An 18,636-nucleotide genomic window follows, 5' to 3' on the forward strand; every position below is an offset into this window, starting at 1 on the left:
CGCTCTACCACTTGAGCTACAGCGCCACTTCCGGTTTTCTGGTGGTTTATTGGAGATAGGAGTCTCACGGTCTCTCCTGCCCGGGCTGGCTTTGAACCGAGATCCTCAGATCTCAGCCTCCTGAGTAGCTAGGATTACAGGCGTGAGCCACCAGCGCCCGGCCTTAGTGAATTTCTTTAAAAATCCAACGGACTCTGAGGACCTTTACCTCCCTCGCTTTTCCAACTTTCTGTAAAGACCAGTTGTAAAGCACGTCCTCACTTGGTGCTCACTGGAAGATGGCTGGGCGCCCGGTGGCTCATGCTACTCAGGAGGCTGAGATCCGAGGAATGTGGTTCAAAGCCAGCCTGAACAGGAAAGTCTTTTAGTCTCCAGATAACAAGCAGAAATCTGGAAGTGGAGGTGTGGCTCAAGAGGTAGAGCACCAGCCTTGAACAAAAAAAGCTCTTGAGTTCAAGGTCCACCCAGTACCTATATCAAAAAAAAAAAAAAAAAGAATCAGAACACTTTAATAATATTGTTACTGTGCATTTCTAGATAGAATACCAAAAAAACACCCTATCTGTATAGCAGTGACTTGCTGATAGCACCCTATGCCTGTTTATTGAAGACAGGTTGCTTCATAGATACAAGGGTCCTTTCTTTCACTTGGCATATTTCAGGTATTTGAGTAGCTCCTCCCTCTTCCTTATTCATTCCAAGCATTTGACCAGGTCAAAGGAAAATCAGCAAGTGTTGAAATGACCAACCAATATTTTTACAAGCAATGTGCTAGAGAGAAGGGAAAGGAATAATTCAGTTTTCCAAGATGCTAATCAGTCTTTCCTTTTATTCTGAATACAGGATAGTAATTTTTATTTCAGCTTGGATATCTTGTCAAGTTCATCACAGTTCAATTTTTACTATGATATGTCATAGCTGAGGCTCAGTAACAAAATGAACAAATTTTTCCATGTATTGAAGGTCTATTTGTAGCCCAGCATATGTCATTCATGTGTGTATCCAGAAACTCCTAAAAGAACTGTAAATAAAAGTATGGGGTACCATGCTGTGAACAGTGAACAACTGTGGGTTTTTAAATCCTTCTTCTTACCTCCCTGCTCACTTATGTACAATCGACATCTCTGTAACCACCTGCAGGAAATGTCCTTCTACATGCACATATTAAGAAGGGTACAGAAGCAGTAACTGAGGGTGGGAGGTGGATTGTTCTGCACAGAGTCAGTTCTTGTGGAGAAGGCCACACTTTTTTTAATGATTAGAAACTCGATTCCCTTTGTCCTTCATATTATGTTTTATTGGTCATTGGTTAGAGTAAATAATATATAGTACTGCTATGTAAGACATTCCTTTGGCTGGTGTTTTATACCTGTAATCCTAGCTACTTGGGAGGCAGAGATTTGAGGATCACAATTGAAAACCAGCCCAGACATGAAGTCAAAATTCCAGGAGAAATATATGTGTGTGCACATGTATATATGTGTGTATATAATATATGTGTGTGTATGTATATGTACATATACATACATGTGTATCTACACATATATCCTTCCTTACAGATTACATAGGCACTGTGTAATTAAATAAATCAGTGTTCTGGCAGGTATTTGGCTCCAGTTATTGAAAGGGAAAAGATAATTTTATAGGTTTTAAACAGATCCAGATTGCATACTTGGAATGACAAATATCCAAGGCAGAACTTTGCTTTGAGAAGAGGGCTGGAGTAGCAGAAGTAATTCTGTGTAATACTGAATATTCTAACATACAGTTACTTCTTGTATGGGGCAGGATGTGTCTCATGGTATCCCTATCAAGCTACACAATAAATAAGTAAATAGCCACAATGTTTTTTTAACAGGAAACAGCCCTTTGTCTTGTGATTCAGAGGAATACTTTCATTTAAGCCTTTTGTCCTAAGCCCTCTATTTACCTACTGAGATACACACTCAGATTTAAACTAGATTCATTCTTTGAAAGCCAGTTCTCTCTGACTCCAAAGTATTAGGATATAAAGGAGACAAATTAACTTACTGGTGAATTAATTTTTGTCTTTTTAGAATGGACACTTCATCAATTTTCTTTTATTTCCAGAGCTTCCTTACGGTTGGGAGAAAATAGAAGACCCTCAGTACGGGACATACTATGTTGAGTAAGTTTGCTACCTCGGTCAGTCAATAGTCCTCTAGATGTTGTACTTTTATTTGGATGTGGCCTGTGACCCCTCATTTTCCAACCCAGGGAATCTGGCAGGAGAAGTGAGCATCTATTGTGGTGACTTGGAGCTTTCCCAGCAGTTGACTTTTAATCTAAATATAGAAACTAGAAGGTCAAGCCCAGTGTGGTAGTAGTGCAAGCCTGTAGTTCCAGCTACTTATGAATTTAAGGCAGGAGGATTGCTTGAGTAAAAGAATTTAAGATCCACCTAGGATCTTAACATAGCAAACAAAGCCCTTTTCCTCTCCCATCCTCAAAAGAAGCTGAGGCGGAGGGGGAAAACAGAAGAAACGGACGACTCCTGAGGCAGGAGATGATAGTGTTCCCATTACAATCTTTTTTTTTTAAGTGCTATAAAAGATGTTGAACTGTGAAATGAGGGATCTGGGCAGATCGCCCTGCTGCTGCTGCTGCCAGTACTGCAGTGTGTGCTAGGAAAGCAGTTACAGGACCTTACCACGTTGTGACACAGTGAGCCAGAGCGGTGCCTGCGTTACCAAAGCCGTACACGCCTGTTGTTTCTTTGTGAGGAGAGTAGTTTGAAGGGATTTTAAAGTGCAGATGTGTGTCAGCCAGGAGCACCAGACACCTGATGTTGGCCACTGTTGCTTCTAAGATTTACATTGCTATGGCCACCAAATTACCTTTCTTCCAGGTGCTAAGGTATGTAGTACCAGGAAAATAATTATATCAGAAACATTATTATTTTTCTGGAAAATTAAAGACTGAACCCATTGCCTACTATACAGTTGGACAAAATGATCATTTTGGAAAAACAGCAAACACTAGAATCTTCTTGTTTTATGATCACTTATTTTTTAACCCTTGCTAGTATAAACTAATATCATTTCCCGATAATCATCTTTACAATATCTCTGAGGCTTATTATACTCTTTCATATGTAAATTGTTTCTGAGTCAATGTGGTTAGAGATTTTTGGAATAACTTCTAAAAATCTGCCCTCTATCCTAAGGAAATATTGAAATTGACCTGTGGCTGTAGATGTTTGCTTCCTTTGAAAAGCTATGCTAATTTTACTTCCATTGTGTCATTTAATGTGTTGCTGATACTCATTAAATGTGTGATATGCAAAGTGCATGTAGCTCCTTTGTTATTTTTTCTTGAGGCATATTTAATTTAAAGGAAGGAAGAAACCAATTTTTTTCAAGTCAAAAGAATAGTTGGAGGCCAGCCAGAAAAAAAAATGGTTGGAATTTTTTTTCTTCTTGTAGTGTAGCCTATTAAATAAAGCATTTATCAAGTACTTACCATTGAACTACTGAACATGTCTGAGATAATGATTCTCACCATTACCCATTCCAAATGAATTTGAATATGTGGGAAAGAGGTGAGAGTCATTTGCCTGTTAGAAAATCTTGAGCAGAATGATCTTTTAAAAAAGCACATAAAGCAGAAGTGACTTGGGGAAATCGTGACATACCCACCCCCAGTTGTCACGGGGTGTGTGGAGCACCCCGAATTGGAAGACATGAGTGAGGTCATTTACAGGAGCACCTTGTTAAATTAGGAAGCACAGGCTGTACTGGAGACGCATGTTAGTATGGAGCTGGCTGTGTGGTGGAACATGGCTTGATTCCCAGATTTGCTGGCGTTGACTCCTCTGCATAGTCTGTGAGAGCACTGATGGAGGGGGAGGGTTGTCTGCGTGAGTATGTGAATCTCAAGGAGTAGAGCTGTTCCTTGAATGCTACTCTGGCTCTGTCAGGCCAGATGGCATCAGGGACTGCTTTTGGCAGGAACCGCTAGTGAGTAACACCTGTAGGAACCTGTAACTAGTAACACCTGCTAGAACCTGTAGTGGGTAACACCCACAGGAACCTCTAGTGAGTAACACCCACAGGAACCTGTAGTGAGTCACACCCGCAGGAACCTGTAGTGAGTCACACCCACAGGAACCTGTAACTAGTAACACCCACAGGAACCTGTAACTAGTAACACCTGCAGGAACCTGTAGTGGGTAACACCCACAGGAACCTGTAGTGGGTAACACCCACAGGAACCTGTAGTGAGTAACACCCACAGGAACCTGTAACTAGTAACACCACAGGAACCTACAACTAGTAACACCCACAGGAACCTGTAGTAAGTAACACCAACAGCAGTGGCAGTTTTTCTCTATGACTATTCAGAGGATTAGATTCTGAAATTAATTTTTTAGTTTTGAAAATAAATAATTTAGAATATTCTAAGTGCATCCATTTAGAAATGTCTTCATTGTATTGCATTAGAAGTCTTGATACACTTATGCAACAGTCAAAATTTGTATCAACTTTCATATCTATTTCTTGAGATAGATTTTTGTTGTTGTCAGTCATGGGCCTTGAACTCTGGGCCTGGGCGCTGTCCTTCAGCTCTTCAGCTCAAGGCAAGCGCTCTACCACTTGAGCCACAGTACCACTTCCAGTATTCTGGAGGTTAATTGAGATAAGAGTCTCACGGACTTTGCTGCCCAGGCTGGCTTTGAATTGTGATCCTCAGAGCTCAGCCTCCTCAGTAGCTAGGATTATAGGGGTGAGCTGCCGTCACCCAGTGAGGTAGATTTTTTAATCTAGGTATTATAAAATTACCACTTAGATATTGAAGTATGCCTATTTCTTCAATAATCTGTCATGCTTTCCTTTCTTGCTATGAAAATACCTTGCTCTATAAGGAGTAACGGGAAAATATGTCTGTTACATTTTGATAAGTAACTAAGTGAAAAGAAGAGTATTTTCACTTTTTTATTTTGTTTCATTTTAGAGAATGATATTTTTGTTGTACTGTGGGGAGTGTGTGTGTGTGTGTGTGTGTGTGTGTATGTGTGTGTGTGTGTGTGTGTGTGTGTGTGTGTATCCATACTGGCTTGAACTTGGAACCTTGTGTTCTCTCTTGGCTTTTTTTGTTCATGGCTGGTACTCTACTACCACTTGCGCCACACCTCCACTTTTAGCTTTTTGCTTGTTGGTTGAAGAAACTCACAGACTTTGCTGCCTGGGCTGGCTTTGAACTGCAGTCCTCAGATCTCAGCCTCCTGAGTAGCTTGGATTACAGGTGCGAGATTCTTAATCTAGGCAGTGTAAGGTCACAGATGCGGTTATTCCCTTCATTACATCTTGCTGTTTTCTGTGAGGAAAACTCTTCAGCAAGTAGACAGCTTGCTGTCTGCTCCACATTGCAGCTTTGGATGCTCTGTGGCATCGGGGTCATTCCAGCTAAGGACGTCAGGGGCCAGGCTGCTTTCCGAGCAGCTTTAACTTTTGTTTGTGCAGTGTCCGTCTGTTTACTTAAGAGCATGTAAAGTGTGACTGTCCAAGAGGAGTTTCTGAAGCATGCCTAGATTTTCATCTCACAGCTAAACAGGTGACTCGGTGGAGAAAGCACCTGTATCACGAGGCATTGGTATCCTGAGCGTTGGCGAAGTGAGCAGCTGCAGTGTTGGCTGGGACGCCTGTATTTAGAGTTCTAAGACTCGCATATCTGTGGTGGAGTTAGTAAGTCCTAGCAGCCCGGAGGGCAAAGAGTGCCTGCTGCCCATCGCATCGCCATGTGAGAACGTTGTGTGGCTGTGTGTGTGTGTGGTCTAAGGAGAGTCCTATCGCGAAAGTCAGGTTTAACATTTAATTGTTGGTGTTCACTTGGGAACAATGACAGCTGACTTGAGGAGATTTCACTGGAAAACATATATCATGTAGCCAAAGTATCTTTTTTTTTCTTGGCAGTACTGGTGTTTGACTCAGGGCCTGGTGATTGTTAGCAGGCACGCTACCACGTGAGCCACAACCCTGCAATGTCTCCGCATTGTGAAAGTATAGACGATGATTCTTGTGGCTGTGTGAGACCTAGCCATGGTTTTGTTTTCTGATGACGGTGGTGTCTTAGCCAGTTTTCACGCAGGAAGGTTACCAGCATGAATGGTGCTCTCCCAGCCTGGGATGAGGGGTAACAGCTTGCCCGGCCCCCAGGTTCCCGGCTTGTAGAGTGTAAATGTTCCTGAGCATCAGGTCCAGTTGAATTCAACACATTTAATTATTACAGAATTCTGAAGAAATTCAAGTGCAAAAGAGTTTGTTATACTTTCTTAGTCACTGTTGACTTGTTTTGGGCAGCTCAGTTGAAAAAATAATATACTGTAGTAATAGTCTAGAAGAGTACCATATTTCTTAAAAAATACTGTGGTAGCTCGCTCCATTTTGGAGAAAGTTGCTTTATTAAAACCCTTTCATAAATGGCCTTTGAAAATCTAACTGACCAGTTGCCATATGTGAGGTCTTTAGGTAAGAGTCATGCTGCTTTCTGACCGGTCTTGTGGTGGCTGAGTGCTGCTGTCAGCATCTCGGTGCTCAGCCCCTAACAGCCTGCGTCGCCCTGGCCTCTGGCCATGAAAATGCGTGGTGTCGGTTTAGAAATGATGTTGTGATTTCATCAAACCTGAAGTCCACACTTCTCCACATTTTACAGCCACCTTAACCAGAAAACCCAGTTTGAAAATCCAGTGGAAGAAGCCAAAAGGAAAAAGCAGCTAGGACAGGCCGGGATTGCACCCTCAAACCCAGGTAGAGTTTCTGTTTGATCTTTTTTCCTCAGAATAAAATGTGAAATTTGTGTGCTCAGATAATAAAAGTGAGTTTGAGTTTTTATTGCTAGGCCTTTGACATTCAACAGAGAAGGTCTAATTTTTGCCCCTATAAGGATATAAACAATCTTAATAAACACGTGAACACTGAGACTACTGAGATTTTCTCATTATGTAAAAAGTATGAAAAAAACTAAAAAGTATGAGTTTGAGGTTTGAATTGTTCTTATGTTTAAAGCCAGGTACACTATTAAATCTACTTCATTATGAGCTTCTCTTGAGTTATACTAAAGTCTAATGTCTCTAACTATTCAGGATTCTTCAGTAACCAGTGTTAATAAATAGCAAGTTATTTGCCTATACCTTTGACTGTCATATAGAATGGTAGGTGTTAGTGACACCAGAATCACTTAGGGAAACTTTTTTTTTTAGTCAGTCATGGGGCCTAAACTCTGGGCCTGAGCGCTGTCCCTCAGCTCTTCAACTCAATAGTTGAGCCACAGCACCACTTCTGGCTTTTTCTTTTTTTAGGGGGGGGTGGGGAAGGGTACGGTCGTGGGGCCTGAACTCTGGGCCTGGGCGCTGTCCCTCAGCTCTTCAGCTCAAGGCTAGTGCTCTACCACTTGAGCCACAGCACCACTTCTGGCTTTTTGCGTTTTGCTTTATGTGGTACTGAGAAATCGAACCCAGGGCCTCAGGCCTGCAAGGCAAGCACTCTACCACTGAGCCACCTTCCCAGCCCCACTTCTGGCTTTTTCTGCTTATTTATGTAGTGCTGAGGAATCGAACCCAGGCCCTCATGCATGCAAGGGAAGTGCTCTACCACTGAGCCACCTTCCCAGCCCATCCTTGGGAAACATGTTTGAATGTATAAGTTTTTGAGTCTAGTCCAGTCACGTGTATTCTGAAAAAGCTGTCCAAGAGTTTTTAGACTTTCTTCATCCCTCTCTAATGCAATCCCTTCTTCCACTGTCAGTAATAACAAGAGGTCTGTTGGCCATATTATAGTCTAGCAGAGTCTCAACTTTTATTGCTTGTGAAGAAAATAGTTCTTTCTCTCAGCTACTCTGTAGAAGCACCCCCTTCTTCAGCTTTGTGTATGTGTAGATGATCAGATACTCAGGGTTTAACAGATAGTTTGAGCATCTCCTGGTCTCCCAGTGCTTGCTACTCATTGGGTTTTCACGATTGAGAGTAAGGAGGTCTTGCCCTCGAGAATTCATAGTCTACAACTTGCAGTGAGTGTGCCAGTCTATTGCCCATTTGCAGTGGGTTTTTTGGGTTGTTTTGGGTAGTACTGGGGTTTGAACGCAAGGCTTCATGATAGCTAAGCAGACAGTCCAGTGCTTAAGCTCAACCTCTAACCCTTTGTGCTCTGGCTGTTAATTTATTTTTTGTGCTAATACTGGGCATTACCCTAAGACCCCACCCCCACCCCACACTCTTGCTCAGCCTTCTCACTCACAGCTGGCACTCTATCACTTGAGCCATCCTCCAGTCCAGCATTTTATTGATTAATTGGAGATAGACTTCCTGCCAGGCCTAACTTCAAACCACAGACCTTAGCCTCCTGACCTGTCAGGACTGCAGGGTAAGCCGCTGGCACTTGGCTGGCTCTGAATATTTTGAGAAAGGGTCTCACATTTTGCCCATCCCAGCCTGGGTTGTGGTCTCCCTGTTCACATTCCCCACTGTAGCTGGGATGACAGTGTGTGCTACCACAGCCAGTTTTTCCTGTTGAGATGAGGCCTTGCAAACTGTGTGTCTAGGCTGGTCAGGAGCCAAATCATCTCAGTCTCAGCCTCAGCCTCTAGCTAGATTGACAGGTGCATGCTACCATTCTTGTCCATAGGTTGAAATGACATCTGATGAACTTCTTTTGCCTGGACTGGCCTCAAACCGTAATCCTCCCATTGGAGCCTCCTGTGCATAAAGTTTTTAATCTCATGTATGTGACCCTGAGTAACATCCCTAAAACCTTTGTGCCTCCTTTTCCTCATGTATACAATAGGAATCATAATAATACTCTCTTTAGGTGGTTGAAATAACAAATTAATATGTACAAAGTGCTTATAATGGTATTTGGCATGTTGTGATCAATAAATTATAGCTTTCATTGTTACTAACAGAGATGTACAATAGTCACCCCATATCTAATCTGCTGGAGATACATTTCAAGACACCCCCTTCCTGTACCCATACAAAGCCTTCTTTATGCTTTGTTTTTCCCGTACATACATATTGATACAATCTGTTCACTGAACAGAAACTCTTTTTGGCTTCTTTTCAACATATACAAATCACTATACCTGCACCACTCTTGTGCCTTGGTGATGTTATTGAATGAGATAGGGTTCCTTGAATACAGGCGTCCTGATACCATGGATCTAGTCTGATAACCCAGACAACAACTAAGTGACTGGTGAGTGGTAATCATATGGTCCTGCAGAGCTGCAGGGTAGCTCACACCACTGTGGGGTGCAGCCAGACAGGCTGCTTCATACCACGGTGGAATGGAGCAGGATGCACAAGATTTTAGCACACTGATGGAGAGTTACTCAGATTTTTTTCTGTTTAATAATTTTGTACTTGGGGCTGGGAAGGTGGTTCAGTGGTAGAGTGCTTGCCTTGCATGCATGAGGCCCTGGGTTCGATTCCTCAGCACCACATATGCAGAAAAAGCCAGAAATGGCCGTGTGGATCAAGCAGTAGAGCACTAGCCTTGAGCTGAAGAGCTGAGGGACAGTGCTTATGCCCAGAGTTCAGGCCCCACAATCAACAACAATAACAATAATAATTTTGTACTGTGGTTGACAGCAGGTAACTGAAACCAGCAAAAGGGAAACTACTAGAATCGATTTGGGGTTACAGAGGAGAATAAGTAGGGACTTTCTCAAATGGCATGCAAGATCCTATAAATAGAAGTGATATGCTGGCCAGGTGGAAGCAGAGATAGGAAGGTCTAGGCGTGAGGCCAACCCCAAACCAACAGTACAAGATCCTATCTGAAAAGTGAGGTCAGAGTCCGGTACTGTTACCAACCCCCCCCCAAATAAGGATTTATTTGTTAAATTTTTTCCTGTGTTTTAGTTCATACACTAAAATACCAGCTACTCTATGACATTAGACTCTCTGAATTTTTTCCTTTATGATTTCTTTTTCTTGAGTTACACAAGCCATCTTGAAAATTGGTTTTTAGGGCTGAATTCATGTAATTACTTTTGTTCTCAAATCCCTTTCTTATCTGGCCCAGATGTGGAAAAATCACACTTTACTCGGGACCCATCCCAACTTAAAGGTGTTCTAGTTCGAGCATCACTGAAAAAAAGCACAATGGGATTTGGCTTTACCATTATTGGTGGAGACAGGCCTGATGAGTTCCTCCAGGTGAAAAACGTGCTGCACGAAGGCCCTGCTGCTCAGGATGGGAAGATCGCACCAGGTAGCGCTCTTCAGAGTTCCACGGACTGGCGGCTCTGGGACCATTTGGTACTGAGTTCACAGAGAGGAGTGGGGAGACACGGGAAGAGGGGAGAGAATGAGTATACAACAGAAGGGAACAGTTCCTATGTTAAAATAATGTGACTTGAAAGTTAAATGTATGCTGGCTTGAGCAAGGGCCAGGAGCTAGCAGAGAAAACACACTACATTTATTAGCTTTTTTGAATACTGTGTATAATCTTTAGATTATCCTTTGGCTGTACAAAACCAGTGATTTATTAATCATCTCAAAAGACAATTTGATTGTCATTCTCTTATTATATTGTGTACTTTTGGAACTATCTAACATTTTCCTACCATGTTTTTATGAAAAATGGTCCACTGTAATGTTTAGAGTAATGTCAAAATTATATCCTATAATTTTTCCCAAAGGTGGTGGTTGTGCTAGTCCTGGGGCTTGAACTCAGGGCCTGTGCACTGTCCCTGGGCTTTTTTTTCAAGGGTAGTGCCCAGTAACTTGAGTCACAGCTCTGCTTCTAGCTTTTTATCAGAGATACGTCTCTGGGCTTTCCTGCATGGACTGCCTTTGAACTGCAGTCTCAAATCGATCCTTTTTTTTCCCCCCGATGTTGTTCCTTGGAATTGATGGATTTTTGGTTTGGTTTGGTTTGGGTTTTTTGGGGTTTGTTTTTTGTTTTGTTTTGTTTTGTTTTGTTTTTTGCCAGTCCTGGGACTAACTCAGTGCCTGGGCTCTGTCCCTGAGCCTCTCTCTGCTCAAAGCTAGCACTATACCCACTTGAACCACCACAGTACTTCCCACTTTTTCTGAGATTTCTCCTATTGGAGATAGGAGTCTTACAGACTTTCCTGCGCAGGCTGGCTTTGAACTGTGATCCTCAGATCTCAGCCTCCTGAGTATGGAGGATGGCAAGCATGGGCCACCGGCTTTCAGCCTGTTGGATATTTTATATGGTTTTGTTGTGGCTGACGAGCTTGAGAAGGAGAGTCAAGGCAAGATGCTAACTTAGGGCATGTTTCCCAGAAGTGACGGATATTAACAGGGTTTTTCTTTTTAATTTTCAATTTTAACCTTTCTTTACATTTTGTCCATCAAACACATCTTATAGCTACTATATATATTTGCTGTCAGAATTTCATAATGTAATTTCAGATTTACCTAATGCTTACCTAATTTGCATAGCAATAATATGCCTTCATAAAAATTCTGTGAGTCTTCATCGGGGAAAAAAATCAAAACTTCATTTCCAATTAATCGCATTTGTATCTTCTTAGTTATGGAACAAAATTTTACAGACTAATATTTCTAACAGCATTCTGATGAGTTTTGGAACCTACAAACCAAAGCACCTTTATGTGTCTGTGACCTTTTAAATAATCATTGTGAATAAAAGAATCAAATGGATGAGAAGAGAGGGTAAAAGGACTCAGCTTGTGATCTTGAATGACAGCGATTCTGCAGCCAGTGATCATCATTCTGTTAACCACTGTATCACACATTTCAGTGTCTTAAATAATACATCCAGTGCCTGTATTGAATTGTTACCTTTGCTTCTCCCTTCAACAAAAAAAATCACCTTATTTGGTGACTTTAACTTCTCACACTGTATTTTCTCAGGTGATGTGATTGTGGACATCAACGGCAGCTGTGTCCTGGGTCACACCCATGCAGATGTTGTCCAGATGTTTCAGTTGGTGCCTATCAATCAGTATGTCAACCTCACTTTGTGTCGTGGTTACCCACTCCCCGATGACAGTGAAGACCCTGTGGTGGACATTGTCACTGCTACCCCTATCATCAATGGACAGTCCTTAACAAAAGAAGAAACATGCGTGACCGCTCAGGACTTGAAGCCAGGAACCGTGGCTCTGGACCAGAATGGAAAATCAGGACACGTATTGATGAGTGATTGTCTTGATGGACCATCAGATCTGGGTGAACAGAGAACATCCGTGGCCTCTTCCGGCAGCTCCCAGCCAGAACTAGTGACTATCCCTTTGATCAAGGGCCCCAAGGGCTTCGGCTTTGCAATTGCTGACAGCCCCACTGGGCAGAAGGTTAAGATGATACTGGACAGTCAGTGGTGCCAAGGCCTTCAGAAAGGGGATATAATCAAGGAAATTTATCATCAGAATGTGCAGAATTTAACACATCTCCAGGTGGTGGAAGTGCTAAAGCAGTTCCCAGTAGGTGCAGATGTGCCTCTGCTTATCTTAAGAGGAGGTAAGTCAATGTAGCCAAGAGGAGCCGGAGTGTCGGGACGTTCGTCGGCTCGCTGGGCGCCCTCAGAGGCAGATGCACCCCTGGGTGTCCTCCTTGAGGCTCTGTCTGTTGCTGTCCACAGTGGCGTTCTTCCCAGTGTTTCAGTTATTAGTGGCTGCATTCACACCTCCTGTTGTATTCTTTCCAAAATCTGATTATTTATGGCTCAATATTGTACTACTTCAAGTGAGATGTATTCTCTTAACCTTGTTTTCTCTCTCCATGATAATAACAGAAATTGAGCCTTTGGCCCAGTGGTACTTCATCATGCACCACAGGTCTGAGGAAGAGCCAGTCTGTCTGTGCAGATGTGCGATGAGGGGCAGGGGTACCCTGCTCTGCAGAGGCAGCCAACCTGGCTTTGTCTTTAGCTCTAGGCTCTGTTCAGAAAGGCTAGTCAAACCTCGCAGTGCTTATGTAAGAGAAGTGATATTTTTATGTTTCAAGGTCATCAGCTGGAGTGAACGGCTCTCATGGATTATAAATCCAATTCCAAGCACTGACCAGCTACATGCTGCATGCTAATAGGCTTTCACAACTCCTTGGCATTTTAAAGAATGGAATTCACACCTTCTCTCTTCTATCACTCTGGCTTTCAGTTTTCCTTTTTGAGACAAATGCGCATTTCAACTTTATTGGAGATTTTTCCTCATTTTCATTTCTTTGAATCACTTGGGCTTCTCCTGGGTAAATGGTAGAACATACTCAGAATTAGGTTTTAAAAAATCTCTTTTTAGTACTAAGGGTCTCCCAGGGCTTCAACACGTATAACAGAGACTGGGGTTGGATGTCAGATGCTTCTATGGCCATTTCCTACCTTGCTATACATTGCTTCTGTGGTATAGGGAACCTTATCTTTTTGTCTGTTTAATGATAATTCTATTAATGCCTTAGAACTATTATAAAAATGAAATAAGAAGGTATACATATAATGCTTGGAACAGTTAGATAAGAACTTACAGCCTACTAAAAGTGGTAACTAGTTTTATCATAAGCATTATTAGTGTTTGTGATCTAAGAATGCTTCCTCTGTTTTTAAAATCTGACTCATTTTTTTTAAGGTCCTCCTTCACCATCTAAAACTGCCAAAATGGTGAGTATCGTAGTGATCCTCAAACACTTCTGCCCTTTCCCTGAGAGGTCTGCGCTCTTCCTCCCCATGAGAGCAGCTCCCCGAGGACCTGGTGATGGCTAGAGAGGTCAGGAAGCTTACGCTGCCAGCCGCGGATCCAAAACACGAGGACAGCATGAAGTCCTGGGTGGAGGCTGTGCTAAGTCTGCTACTAGAGGAGCACTAGAAGCCCAAACTGCCATCAGCCCTGTCCGCTAGTAAAATGTGGTACACTGGGGATCCTCCATTGAGATCCTTCTGCCTTCTGGTTCTCAGGAGCAAGGACAGAAGTAGCTGAGCATTAGCACAGATAATAGACTGCTATGTCTATTTGCTGATGCCTAAAAGAAGCCATGAAGCTATGGCAGGACAATGTGTCAAAAAGTGCCCTTGACTGCAGAAACAACAAAATCCAGGATTCCAGTCCCATCTTTGCTTCTGATCACTGTAAACCCTGGTAAATGCCTTCTGCTGCAAGACTGAAGAGCTGTGAGGGAAATAAATGATTTGTATTTAAGTGCAGCTTCCCAATCCTCTTTGGATAACCACAGTGAATGTTATTTTATTAAATGTCAGCCTAGTCAGTAGCCTTACAAAAAAAAAAAAAAGAAGCCATGAAGCTCCTCTTTCTTTCATGGAGTCTGCAGATAGCACATTTAGATGACCTTCTCTCACTTAGCACTAAGTGAACCCTTCTAACCTTTGTCCTTAACCAGCTAAGTTTGCTTATATCAAAGTGCCAGACTATCAGACCCAGAGCAGCGTCTTTGCATGTTTTGGAATAACCTGAGCAGTCTATATTAAGACCTGCACAGAGAAAGAAAATGCAACAGTAGACGTACCAACTAATGCTGTTGTGCAAGAAGCAGAGTACTCATGTGCCTACTTCTGTGTGCACACCTAGTGTACATGGAGAGCAAGATGGCTTGTTTTAAACCCCAATTTAGGTCCACTTTGCTCATTTTGAAGTTTTTTCACCTTCCAGTTGAAAGTTGGTCTCCCAGAATGATAAATCATAGACTTTTAAAGGCAATATCATCTGATCTTGTGAAATGGATTAATTCTTTCCAGCCCACCAAGCAGAAATCCCCTGTAGATTTTGTGTTTGTAGCTCAAAGTAGGAAAAAAAAGATGCTTAGTCTGCCCTTTTTACAGGTGGTTTATACCACAGGTCCGCCGTGAACAGAGCCCCCTGTCCCCCCGTTAGGGTGACACCGCGTGTTTCTGTGTTCTCTGCCTCCCCTGGCAGTCATTCCACTCCTTTGCCATGGGGTTGGCTTCATCATCCATGCCAGGCCGCTGTGGTGACCCTGCCGCGTGACTGCATCTGGGTCACGGAGGGTCCCAGATGGCACAGAACTGTGAAACCCCTCATCACTCCCTCACAGGCCGGTCTCCAGTCCATGTTAATTACTCAGTAATTACTCTGTAATCTTCCCCCTCAGCCAAAATTCAGGATAACAGGCTATTCTCAAAGCCAACATTTTAGACTGTTGATTGAATTTCATGTTTGAATTTATTATTAAAGAAGTTCTTTTGAGCAGGGAGTCAGTGGCTCACACCTGTAATCCTAGCTATACAGGAGGCTCAGATCTGAGAATTAAGGTTCAAAGCCAGCCAGGGCAGACAACTCTCTGCAAATAACCACCAAAAAGCCAGAAGTGGAGGTAGCTCTAGTGGAAAAGCATGAAGCCCTGATTTCAAGCCACAGTATTAGCCACAAAATAACAAAGCAGAAAGAGGAAGAGGGAACAGAGGGAGGGAAAAGGGAAGAGTCATTTTGCTTGACTATTTTGGGGAAATCCTGTCAAAATGGTTAAAAGTATGACAATAGGCCAGTCTGCCCTCCTTTTTGTGGCTGCCTGCCTTCATGGGTGTTTTCCCAGAGTGCATTTCCATTGGCCTGCAGAGTTTTCACCGAAATCAGAGTTCACTCTCCATCCCATTTTCCTAGAGAGAATAGATCATCTTAAGCATCTTCATTGCAAATTAAATTCAGCAACTAGGAGGTCGGGCTTATCAATAATTTTCTGAAGGTGCCCCTGCGCCTCCCTGTTACTCTACATACAGGTGCTCCTTTTGTCTTCCTATTTATCTTCATCTTAGAGTCAAGTCGTGTTTGGTAGTGCTGGATTGACAAGACTGCTCATCTTTTGCCTGGCATGCTTGTAGACATGTCAGTGTCAGTTACATGACTGTGGCAGTGAATTTGCATATTATAACTGCCTGGTAGTGGTGGCAGTGGAGCCTGAACCCTCTTGGATTTGTCTGCCTGGGCTGGTTTTGAACCCCAGTCTTCAGCTTAGACCTGCCACCTGAGACCTTAGCTGGAGCCTTAGACCTGCTATAAGTTGACATGCCCAGCTCATAGTCTTTTTGAAAGAATTAACGATCTTACTTTCAAAAACACCAAAGAGTGTCTTTTTTCTATTTTAGAAAACAGATAAGAAAGAAATTTCAGGAAGTTTGGAGGCCATAAACGAGTCCATTCCCCAGCCGATGCCTTTCCCACCCAGCATTATCCGGTCAGGATCTCCGAAATTAGATCCTTCTGAGGTCTACCTGAAATCTAAGAGTTTATATGAAGACAAACGTAAGTAGTTGTGTAGCATTTCAAGAGTACATGATTAAAAAAAATTTTTTTAACTGTTATTTCCTGTCTTCCAAAGGCATATTGAGAAGTTACTCCCTCTTTACCATTTTAATAGGACCCCGAGCCTCACTCACATACCTTCAGTATTCACTCAGTTTTTTTCCTAGCTGTGAAGGTGTCGGCCATCCTGTTAGGAACTGGAATAGAGAAATAAGTATGCTACATAGTCCTGTACCATCAATAGTATTAAACATAAAGGACTAAGGCAAATGTTTAGCAAACAAGTGTACAAATAAGTACCTGTGGCCTCTCAGGTTGAGAGGGAAGGTTGAGTTGGACAAATTGCAATCTGGATTGAGAAGGAGCTCATTTAGTGCTAGGAAGTATCAGGTAGAACTTCAGACAGCAAGAGAGGCTGAAGCCAAGTGAGGAGAGCTATGCATGAGGAAAACAAGGGAAGGGCAGAGGAGTTGCATTGTGCCTGGCCTTTGTGTGGTTGGCTAGAGGTGAAAGCAGGAACAGATTGTGGAGGGTTGAGGGGGGGGCCCTTCTGAGAAAGCTGGTCATGATTTGTAGAAGAACTGGACACGGTGGCCCATGCCTGTGGTCCCAAACACTCAGGAGGCAGAAGATCTTGAGTTCAAGGCCAGCCTGGGAGAAAGAAAGAACAGAGGGAGAAGGAAGGAAGATAGAGGAGGGAACAAGTCATGAAATGGTTTTAACTGCAGGAAAATATCACTGAATTTGAGTTCTAGGAAGATTTTTTTCTGGCATGAATATGGCATCCGCCTGAGGAAAGAAAAAGCACAAGGTAGAAATTCCTTTTTATTTTAATTTACTTGCTGGTAACAAATCTTTTCCGAACTAAAATTGCATATTTAAATGTGATTAATATTTTAAGAACTAAATTTGGTCTCATACCAAATGGCACAGTGGCTCATCCCTATATAATCCCAGTTACTTAAGAGACAGAGATAGAAGGATCACAAGTCAAAGGCAGCTTACACAAAAAAGTTAGTGAGACCTTATCCTAAAAGTCAGGCTAGACCCCAAGTATATGGGAAGCTGCCAGGGAAAAATGTATGAGACCTTCTCTGAAAATGAAAGCAAAAAGTACCGCAATTGTGGCTCGAGCCCTTGCTAGGCAAGCACAGGCCCTGAATTCAAAACCCTAGTACTGCCAAAAAGAAAAAAAAGAAAAGAAGGATTGTATCTACATGTGGTGTTTGTAGCCAGCCTGAGCTGCAACGTCAGAACCTATTTCACAAAACAAAAAACAGATTTATATCTATCTGGAAAAAAGATATACATAATTAGAAACATATGAAACTGACTTCATGCTTACTTAACTAGTTGCAAAACTTTATCTTGATATTTTCAGGCCATATTCAAAAGATGAAGATCAACTGTCAGCATAGTAAAGCAGAAATTTAAATTAGTGTAACTACGTGGAAAACCTTTCTTCAGACTTCCATTCATGTGGGATACATGCTTTTTATTTATTTATTTTTAATTTTAAGTAGTTGAACAAAGGGATTTGGATTCAATAAATCAGATTGTGAGTACAGTGCATCTTAAGACATTCATAGTATTGTGAACATTGTACTTTCTAAAGTTCCATTTCCTTTTCCTGCGGAGAGTTGAACCCAGAGCTAAGAACACACTTTCCCACTGAGCCATACACAGACAATAAACTTCTGTGATTCTAATAGGAACTATTTATCAAGAAATTGCTTCCACTGACTATAAAATCAGGCCACAGAACAAGGCTCTTGTTTTCCGCTCTTCCTGCTGCTCATTTTCATATTAAAAGAAAAGATTGCTTCCAAACAATATTGATAGTTTATCCTCTACCACATTTCAACTTAAAAAAGTTAAAACAATTTAGTTTTTTCCCCTTTTTTTCCTGATGCTTGAACTCTGGCCCTGGGCACTCTCCCTACGCTCCTTTTGCTGAAGTCTAGCACTCTACCACTTGAGCCACAGCGCCACCTCTTTTATTTTTCTGTTATTTAATTGGAGATAAGGAATCTCACAGACTTTCCTACCTGGGTTGGCTTTGAACCACGATCCTCCTATCTCAGTCTTCAGAGTAGTTAGGATAATACATGTGAGCCTCTGGCACCTGCTTCCAGCTTTTCTTTTTGTCCTTTTAGTAAGTACACTTTACTTAGGAAAACACTGATATTTTCCCAGAGACAGATTCTTAGTCATGAAACAGCTTTTCCTGACTTCATATTCTGGTGAATACAGCCTACCCTTGAGGAACAGAACCGTGTGGGGTAAAAGCCCAGCCCCTTGAAATGCAGCTTGGTCTAAATCAACTCTGCCACTCACCCGATCACCCTCCACAAGTCAGTCAGGCCTTCATTTCCTTCAGTAAGTTGTCACTGATAGCTGTTTTCTTTAAAATACTAACCTTT

General features: G+C 42.3%; 1 protein-coding gene across 1 annotated transcript in view; it reads left to right on the plus strand.

The window, feature by feature from the left end:
- The window catches only part of Magi3 (membrane associated guanylate kinase, WW and PDZ domain containing 3), an 87,221-nt gene that overhangs the window by 46,528 nt on the left and 22,057 nt on the right, over positions 1-18,636 (plus strand). Inside the window, exons 8-14 of the mRNA XM_013024619.1 lie at positions 2,092-2,149; positions 6,673-6,767; positions 10,041-10,229; positions 11,865-12,470; positions 13,571-13,602; positions 16,057-16,213; positions 16,329-16,402. Of these exons, the coding sequence (XP_012880073.1) occupies positions 2,092-2,149; positions 6,673-6,767; positions 10,041-10,229; positions 11,865-12,470; positions 13,571-13,602; positions 16,057-16,213; positions 16,329-16,402 (1,211 nt within the window). The remainder of the gene's footprint in view (positions 1-2,091; positions 2,150-6,672; positions 6,768-10,040; positions 10,230-11,864; positions 12,471-13,570; positions 13,603-16,056; positions 16,214-16,328; positions 16,403-18,636) is intronic.

Source organism: Dipodomys ordii, unplaced genomic scaffold (assembly GCF_000151885.1).
Source record: "Dipodomys ordii isolate 6190 unplaced genomic scaffold, Dord_2.0 Scaffold78, whole genome shotgun sequence".
In the NCBI taxonomy this organism is placed as follows: domain Eukaryota; kingdom Metazoa; phylum Chordata; class Mammalia; order Rodentia; family Heteromyidae; genus Dipodomys; species Dipodomys ordii.